The following is a 9,674-nucleotide window of genomic DNA, read 5'->3' as shown; positions in this document are numbered from 1 at the left end:
CTAGGACCATTCCTGGGGAATCTGCGATGAGTTGGTCACCCTAAGCTGAAAAGATATTGGTTGAATTGAACTTAGAGATGCTTCTGGTCCTTTTGCGACCTCTTGGGGGCCTCCAGTTGGAGCTGACACTGGATACACTTTGGTGAATTGGGGGTCACACCAGTTCAGGGGTGGGTACCCCAGAAACCACGGTGTGCCGTTTGCCATCTCCATGACACCATCTGTCACCTTAACTGTGCCAAAGAAGAATTCCAACTTTTGTCGGAATTTTCCCTTGGTTTGTATTTTATTTTTTTCTTGAAGAACATTTGCTACTGATTTAGTCCTGTTTTAAAATTCTGCTCAGTTGAGATGTCCTGTTTTAACCTCTGTGTAACTCTTCTTCAGTCATTTCCTTTCTTCTCAGTTCAGTATAATCTACCTCCCGCGGTTTGCTTATCAGACTGACATACCCCACAGGCCTGGACTTTGTTCTGACGTCCCTTTATATTTAATCCCAATGCTGTTTCTCTGCCAAGCAGATGTGTATTAAAATGTGCATAAGAAAAGAAGCAAGCTGGGTTTATTTAGAAATTTCCTCAATTTGCACAAACTCCATTGATATAAGAGGGTTCTTTTTTTTCTATAAAAACCCACAACAAACATATGGTAATAGCTACTTAGATGGATCAAGACAAATTCGTATTTGGCTATTTCTGCCATCCCCATTCTGGCCCCTTTGCCAGAGACACAAAAACAATGGTTCATATTGTTTCAATGTCAATGTCAGAGTATTCATAGATGGAGAAACATATGTGACACACTGAAGCTTTTTTCATGCTTGTTGAAGTTCTCTGTTCATGGGGAATGAGTGACTTGAACAGCCTTTTAAAGGGGTTTTGGCCAGCTTGAAAGAGTTTTTTATTTTTTTCTTGTCAGGTATTATATCATTTATACGGTATTAGAAAGGGTATTTTCCCTCAGGTCTTTGGGTTTTATGTATTTTTAAAAAACTGCTTATTTTCAATATGATAAAGGCATTTAAGAAACAAGGCCGGACATGGTGACTCATGCCTGTAATCCCAACACTTTGGGAGGCCGAGGCAGGTGGATCACCTCAGGTCAGGAGTTTGAGACCAGCCTGGCCAACATGAGGAAACCCTATCTCTACTAAAAATACAAAAATTAGCCGGGCATGGTGTTGTGCGCCTGTAATCCCAGCTACTCAGGAGGCTGAGGCAGGAGAATCGCTTGAACCCAGGAGGCAGAGGTTGCATTGAGCACAGATCATAGCACTACACTCCAGCCTGGGCGACAGAGCAAGACTCCATCTCAAAAAAGAAAAAAGAAAAAAAAAAAAAAAAAAAGAAGCTGTAAACTCACTAAGCTAAAGATACGGCCCCTAGGCTTAAACGTACAAAGAGAGGGAGAGTGAATATTGAGGTATATGTAAAAGATATTGTGAGTCCTGTTTTCTGGACTGCTTATTTTAGATCTATTAACAGATGGACATACTTTTCGTGACCTTTTCTGACATAGGCATCAACTTCAGGGCCATTTGATCTGGATGTTTTAAAAAAATAGGACTACTCTAGCAAGAACGTGGTAGAAAGAGATTCCCATTTATCAGGCCATCCAATCTAGGAAGGAGGGAAAGAGCCGATCAGATCATGGTCAAATTCAAAGCCAGGGAAGTAGCATCAGCAGGAGTAGGATGAGAGTAGGTGGCACAGAAAAGCCACCTGTGATCCACAACCAAGCAGCATTTCCTCTGGATCTTGTTGACAACTTTTGGCTGAGTGTGGGCAGTCAGGAGGAACCAGAGGTCTGCAGGCAAATCCTCCCTGAGTCCCAGCCAGTAGTGGAAGTGCTGGACCTGATGGCAGAGCCTGAAGCTATCTCAAACCATTCCCCAAATAAGAAATATCACATGCCACTTCTAGCTTTTATTATTTCGGCCCTGAAGCAAATTAAGCATCTAAGGCCCATAGAGCAGGTGTAACTTAACAGGAATTGCGTTGGGTAACACCTGCCCAACACAGTTCAGGAAACTCAGGAAATCTGAGTTTCAGTCCTGTAGAAAACCACCTCTTCAACAATCGAGGAAATCAGCCTTTACTTGCAACAAATTATTATACATTTCTAAATGCTTTGGTGTCACTGAGTTGATGTCCCAAATCCGTCTGATATTTTTAAACCATATTTTTTTTGCTATATATGTATATGCACAGAATTGCCATGATTTATTACACTTGGATCTGTGGATAGTGAAATATATGTCTGAAATGTGATGCAAATTCATTCAAGAGATTTAAAGCCAGGAAACAAAGTCTTTGCTTAACTTTTTATTCATCATGGCACAAGATAGAACCTTAAGAAACAGCACTGGAAATTTCATCACCAACATGAAAATTAAGAGTAGCATGTTTTATAAAAAGAAAAAACAAATCTTTTTTTATGATACACTTTCCCTTCAGAAGTGAAAAAAAAAAATTGCATAAAATACTGAAGCTTATCGCCATCTGCTGGTCAAAAATAGTTATGCACTTGAAAAACTTCAAACTACTAAAGTACGGTAGAACATTTTACAATACATATAAAATTACGAAAGAAAACATTTCCTCAGCCTTTGGCACAATGTAAGTACAAAGCTGTAGGCTTTCCACCAAATGTGATTTAGGTTTTAAAGAATTGCATGTAATTTGGCAAATACTGATTATGGGGCAAAGGGAAAAACATGTTCTATAGTTTGAATATTCTATGTAGATTCTTAAACACTTTATAGTTGGATTCCAGTTTGTAGTTTTGAAAAATACATAAAAATTATACATTATAAATATATATTATATATGGCCTATATAAAACTGAATTTGATGTAATGTGGGACGGACAACTTCTTAATTTCTTTGTGAGGCACTGCCTTTTTCTTGTTTGGTTAACTGAATCCTTTCTAAACAAGTTCTAAAAATATATTTCATAATCTGTCAGATTTAGGATTTTCCTGAAAACGTATTCAATATCAAAAACCATTCAGTGATTTTTCTTTTTGTATCTGACTCCTATATAAAAATATAGCTTCTCATATTCTGTTTCATCTTGTTAGTATTTTCGTTAGGTATTGAAGTAAGGGTTATCCCCAGTTATAAAGCTATGGCAAAAGCACAGAAACCCGCTTGTGCATATTCTAGAACATTCTATAGAATCTCATTGTTTAGTATATCTCATTGCTTAATGTAAGTGAAGTGTTTTTTTAAAATTGTTCCTTTTGTTTTCTCTTTGTGAATATATCATATATGATTATACATAATCTGTTACAGAATATACAATAGTCAAAACTGAAGACACATAAATACGGTTAGGCTATACCAAAGCAAGAGTTGTATCTTATATTATAGAGCCAAAAGGGACGTTTTTAGATTGGACATTGCCATCTGGTTTGGGTTCTGTTTGTTTTTCCTAAGGCTGGCTACGCAATGGAACCTTATTCTCAATGGCGGGGGCGTGAGTGCTCTACCTCTGTAGGTGAACTGGATTTCTCTTGTGTCGCTTTTGAGAAGCGTGAAAGAAGAACACTAAATGTGCCAGTGGCCACCACCCACGGTCCCCCCTGGGCTGGAGGGTGTGGGGCGCTGGGCATGGGGTCTTGGCTGGGCACGGGCTCAGACCAGCGTCTCCGGCAGGGCATCGGGGTTGTCGGCAGACAGGAGCTCCCAGATCTGCCAGCGCTCTCTCTGCCAGTCGAGCCAGCCAGCGTCTCCCAGGCGCGGACTGTCCTCCTCGCCTGCTGGCAGGGAGTTGGCGCTACTCAGTTTTTTCTGTGTGACCTGCTGCTCTCGCTCGGCTGCTTGGCCTCCCTGGTCCGTGGCTGTCCCCACGCCTTCCAGGGGCCCCTGGATCCGGGCCGCCACCGTCCCCGCCGCCGCGGGCTTCCCCGGGCCCGGGTATGGAGGTGGGGGCCGCTTGTCATCCCTCCCGCTCCCACGGGGTCTTTGGCACTGAGGTGAGGCCCGGCTCTGCAGCCCGGCCACATCCAGCTCACTCTCGCTGAGGTCGTGGGTGCCGCTCAGGGTCAAGTACTGCTCCGATCTGGCCATGGGCCGCTCGGCTTTCCCTGCCACCTGGACGTGGGGAGTGCTGCAGGCACGCGACACCGCAGGGTGGGCCCTGCCCTCCGTCGCGGGGGCTGCGGGCTGAGTCCTCCGAGCCACCTGCGTGTCGCTGTACAGCTCTGCGGGGCTCCCCTGCCACCGAGGCCAATTCGGGGAGAGGTTCCCTTGAGAAAGGGAGCAGGGCCCCGCTCTTAGGGAGCTGCTTTCAAAAATGTCTCCAGAGGAACCTGGAAGTCAGAGAGAAAGCCCAATAAAGGCAGTCAGTTTGTAGAATCCTTGTTGGGGATTCAAATCCTGTTATTTCCTTCCCATTTCTAAGACGTCCCCCCGGACTTCTAAAACTGCAACGGCATAGTATGCTCTTAGCTGCTGCTACCTGAAGAAAAGAACCCTCCCAGGAAAACAAAAAAATATAAATTGATTATTGGCTCAATTCATATGCCTAGACTCTGACAGGTTAGCTGAGATGTCAGACTAGATTAATAATTGGCTTTGCCACCAATTTGTGTTTCAGGAAAGGGCCCCTCTACATGGCTGGGAAAACTTTTCAGAATCCAGAAGGTGAAAGAAGCATTCCCTTCTTGTTCAATGCAATCTGTAATCCAGGAGAGATACAAATTATAATGTTTTCATGTTTCTATTGCATCAGTGAAGTTACTTGAATCTCAAGTACCCCATTCCATGCCAGAAGGGAGGCCAGCCACTATGCATATTCTCCTACCATCAATGCAGGAAAGGCTGACTTGGTGATCACCCAGTCGTTCCCCTTTACTTCCTACATAGCATTTTCCAGCCTTTCTGGCAGTTAGGAGGGCCACAGAAATGAGGTCTGGGCAACAAGTGTGGACAGATGTGATGTGAGCCATTTCTAGGCCTGAACTAAAAATAAAATAAAATAAATAAATAAATAAATAAATAAATAAATAAAACCCTAAACAAATGCCTTCCTACTGATCTTTGCTTTCCCCCTCCCCTTAACTACCAGCCCAGCATGAAGACTCCCTAGGTTCTGAAACTCTTGGAAGACTCCTGGGGCTCTGAGGATGGTGGAGCCACTGGATATGTAGAGCCTAGGCTGGGCCCCTTAGTAACTATGTGGAAGACAGCACTCCCTCCCCTCACACATTCCCACCCCTCCTCACCCCTCACAATCCACACTGTACTGGGACAGTGAGGGAGAAATCCAGTTGTAATAGGTTAAGCCACTGCCCCATTTCGGTGTTGTTATAGCAGGTAGCTTTCCCCAAAGGATACAACTTTCTTTAGGAAACTGAAAGGAAAGAAATAACAGTGCATTTTGCAAGGCAAAGGAGGAGTCCTTGGGGCATGTGTACCCAGACTACCATTTTCCTATGAATCTGCTCTGCCCCCCACTTCTTAAAAAGCAGACAAGAAACAAGAACACGGCCATGTTGGGGGCAGGGGAGTTGGGAGATGTGAGTATTTACAAAGAAACAAATGATAGCTGAAACAGGTGACAGCTGACACTGGAAAAGGAAAATGCAGTAAGGCTCTTCACAGGATACAGTGAGATAGAGTTAGAAAAGGAATCGGCGCTAGATGGCATTAAATTTAAAAATGTACTATGCTTTTAAAATGTAAGATGGGAGATATTACAAAACAATGAGAAGGGGAATATAAATATAAAACAACCAAACAAATAATTTACACATTTTATACCATATATAACACGTATTCCAGATGGATTAAAAAAATTAAGGTTGAAACAATGAAATAACATTAAAAAGAAACGCATAGATGACTGACTATCCAATGCTGAACTAAAGATTAATTTTATGAAAGAATTCACAGAAAAGAGACAGTGATAAAATTAATGATGTAAAAAAAGAAAATGCAAGTGGTAAACAATATGGAAAAAGAGTTAACATCTTTATTATATAAAGAGTTCATAAGAATCAATTTAAAAAACACTAGCATACATAAATAGGAAATGATAAAAGTAACAATTCAATGGGGGGGAAGTTCAGCAAATTAACAGAAACACTGAAAAATACTGGTAAGAAAGGAATGCAAATCAAATTAATAAATGCAGTTTTGTTTTTCAAGTTAGCAAAAATGAAAAGCCACTAATTTGCAATACTGATGAGACTTGCACACAGCAGTGTAAAATCTCCTACCATCCACAGTTTACAGAATGCAAGGTAGTGGGTCCTATACAGAATAGGTGGTGACTGTACCTCCAGATTCTTGGAAAGCCTTGTTATATTTGACCCACTTCCCTGTTTTGGATTTATAACCTTTGACTTGCTTTCCAAAATTTTGTGAATCTATTAAAAATTTGAAAAATGAATTACATAAGAGGCTTCTGACAGTGTAACTTATTACAACAATAAGAAAAACTTTCAAATGACTTAGTATTGGTTTGTAAAATATGAATATGTACTCTGTGGAATATTCCTTGCCCTTAAAAAGGATAATGGAGAATAACTGGAAAATGGAAGTTAGAAAATAATACAAAGTTGCACAGGCAGAATGATTGTAACTACAAAAACCTTTGCAAAGGAAATGGAAAATAAATATAGTCAAAGATTAGCATATTTGGGTGGAAAGCCTAAGGATAGTTTCATCCCCTCCCATTTTCAGCATTTCCCAAATAATGTTTGACAAGCATGTAATATAATGATAGTAAAGAAAACTTTAGAAAATAATTTTAAAAGTAAATGCAATAAAGTTTAAAATTAATACTTTACCTGTCATTCCTGGGTCTTTGGATCCGCTTTTTAATGTTGAATGCCAAGTTCCCCAGATATTGAAAGGCTCCTCTGACAGATCTAGGGAAAAAGTGTATAAAAAGGTATATAACACAAAAGGAAAATTAAAAATCAATGAACATTTTAATAACATCTCTTCTGTGCAAAGTATTGTATTCAAGATCCTGTTGCATACAAAACAATACAATTCAGATCCACCTTTCAGCATGTTCATTCTACTTGGGATTTACAAAAAGGCCCTTTTTATATCATGCTTGTGGCAGACAGAGTAAGGGCCCCTCAAAGATATCTGTGTCATAATCCCACAAATCTACAAAGATGTTATTTTCAAAAAGGACTTTGCAGATTTGATTAAATTATGGTTCTTAAGATGGGGAGATTTTCCTGGATTATCTGGATGGGGCCAATATCATTATAAGAGTCCTTATAAGAGAGGGGTAAGAGAGAAGATGCTGCTAGTGTGTTGGCTTAAAAGATGGAGGAAGGGGCCTCGATCCAAGGAATGCAGCAGCTTCTAGAAGCTAGAAAAGGCAAGAAAACGATTGTGCCCTAGGACATCCAGAAGGGAAAGAGGCCCTGTGGACCCATTTTAGACTTCTCACCTCTGGAACCATAAAATAATAAGTTTGCATGTTATAGGAAATGAATAGAAGGGTGATAGGTGGCAACAGCTTTATAGGCGCTAACCACATTAACACAGAACTAGAGGAACAATAGAGTTTCTGTACTTTGCTACTGGTATCATTGGATTTCTTCATGCATGCATTCACTCATAAATCCCCTTAGCTTATCCATCAATATTTATGGAGTAAGGCACTACATTAGGCTTTTTCACCATCTCATTTAATCCTCACTACAATCCCATGATGGGATTATAATTACGATTTATAGCAGCAGACGTCTACTGGGTGCCTCCACGTGTTCAGCAGTTCACATGCGTTATCTCACTTCATCCCTAGGAGGTTCCCAGGAGATCATTTTACAGACGATGCAACTAGCGTAAGGAGCAGGTAAGAAATGCACACAAGATTACACAGCAAGTATTATCGAGTGCGTATTACATTCGAAGTGCTGCGTTGAGGGCTTTACATGGATTAGTTCATTAAACTCAATGAATTAAATACTGTTATCATTCTGAGTTTTCACAGCAGGAGGAAATGGGACTCTGGGAAGCTCACTCACTCACTGGAGATCCTGCAGGTTGAAAGTGGCAGAGCAGGTTTGTGACTCCCAGTCTAGTGCTCTCTTGTCATTGGATACTAACACTATTTGGTTCTGGAAGGTTGTCTTCATACATAGTAGGTTCAGCTTGTTTTCTTTAGAAAAGTAACAGCAGTAATTGGGTGGCGACTCAGACTAGCAAATATGCAACCCAAATCCAGTGTACATAAAGTTCCTAGTATGCTGGAGGGAAAAAGGATCAGCTGGGAATAGGAGTGGCTCCTCTGGGCATGTGTTTATTTCCCAGATATCTGAGAATTGGAGCGTGGCCTGCAGGGACCCTCCCAGCCAACGACTGGGCTCGCCACACCTTCCTCTTCCTAGTGTAGGCGTTCAGCAGGTACTCGGTAAATGCAGGTTGAATTACAGAAACATCAAATAAGGGAGAGACGAAGAGAAGGTCCGCAGAGCCCCCACACCATGCCACATGCAACAAGAGGAGGGTCACTTGTTTTGGCCAGCGCCGGCTGGCTAGGCTCCAGTTACCTTTCCCAAGCCTTGGTCCAGGAGAACTTTCCCTTGACTTTGACGACGACAAGTGGCCCACCAGCATAAACTGCCCTGGCACTTTGTAAAGCTTCTCTGAGCCCCCCGGGGCTGCGTCCTCTTGCATAGCCAGCAGGGAGCGCTCAGACAGCACTGGGGAGTTGTTGTCATAAGGGGAGATGTCTCCGCTGGAGGCCTTGTTGGAGTCTGTAGATGAATGCCTCCCTCCCACGGAAAAGGAAACTTCCGACTGCAGCATGTCAGGGCTTCTGGCACAATGAGACAATTACAGGTGTGTGAGTTTGTTAACAAGTAGTGACCAGATTTAAACAATATGGCTGTTATACAAATGACGGGAGGAGTATGCATGGACAAGGGCTGAAACAAAAAGACCATTTTGAGCAATGTTCCAAGATATCTACATCCATGAGGTGAAAGGGTTTCAACGATATGACCAGCAGAGGGCAGTAAAACCCAACAGATATAACAGGAAAAGGCAATGATGGAGAAGTGAGAATGAAACTGACAAGGAGCCCTGCATTTGCCAATGGGCATCGCTAAGTGCCTCAGGGACTCATTCCTGCTTCCATTTTTAAGTGAAAGTCTGATGCTCACTATCTATTAGGTAAAGATACACTAGTAGATAACTCTTTCACCTTCCTCAATATCCTGCATTAAAAATAATTCAGATAAAACTATGATTGACACTTTGCTTGAAGTTCATTATGGCTTTATGGACAACTTTTCCTTCCCCCAAAAATACTTAGTGTAAATAAATCCATCCTTCATATGGTAAAGATGATGATGCCACCGGTGGGAATAAGTGTTTCATATATAAAGTGGTGACAAGGCCGGGCGCGGTGGCTCAAGCCTGTAATCCCAGCACTTTGGGAGGCCGAGACGGGCGGATCACGAGGTCAGGAGATGGAGACCATCCTGGCTAACATGGTGAAACCCCGTCTCTACTAAAATATACAAAAAAAAAAAAAAACTAGCCGGGCGAGGTGGCGGGCGCCTGTAGTCCCAGCTACTCGGGAAGCTGAGGCAGGAGAATGGCGTGAACCCGGGAGGCGGAGCTTGCAGTGAGCTGAGATCCGGCCACTGCACTCCAGCCTGGGCGGCAGAGCAAGACTCCGTCTCAAAAAAA

At 42.2% G+C, this 9,674-nt stretch overlaps 1 protein-coding gene across 7 annotated transcripts in view; it reads right to left on the bottom strand.

The window, feature by feature from the left end:
- Window positions 1-2,165: 2,165 nt before the first annotated feature.
- Window positions 2,166-9,674, bottom strand: part of LOC105478119 (Rho GTPase activating protein 6) — a 542,515-nt gene continuing 535,006 nt past the window's right edge. For 3 of the 7 annotated variants that reach the window (XM_071088688.1, XM_071088690.1, XM_071088687.1), the window contains exons 11-13: window positions 8,528-8,796; window positions 6,800-6,880; window positions 2,171-4,315 (exon numbers count right to left, since the gene is read on the bottom strand). In XM_071088688.1, the coding sequence (XP_070944789.1) occupies window positions 3,639-4,315; window positions 6,800-6,880; window positions 8,528-8,796 (1,027 nt within the window). In that variant the 3' untranslated portion in view covers window positions 2,171-3,638. Of the gene's footprint in view, window positions 4,316-6,799; window positions 6,881-8,002; window positions 8,797-9,674 lie in introns of those variants that run through there. The other 4 variants (XM_071088689.1, XM_071088691.1, XM_011735126.3 and 1 more) reach the window with 3 other exon arrangements.

The sequence above is a fragment of the Macaca nemestrina genome, chromosome X, assembly GCF_043159975.1.
Source record: "Macaca nemestrina isolate mMacNem1 chromosome X, mMacNem.hap1, whole genome shotgun sequence".
Lineage (NCBI taxonomy): Eukaryota > Metazoa > Chordata > Mammalia > Primates > Cercopithecidae > Macaca > Macaca nemestrina.
Note: the sequence above shows the minus strand (reverse complement) of the source record. Positions and strands in the feature narration are given on the sequence as shown.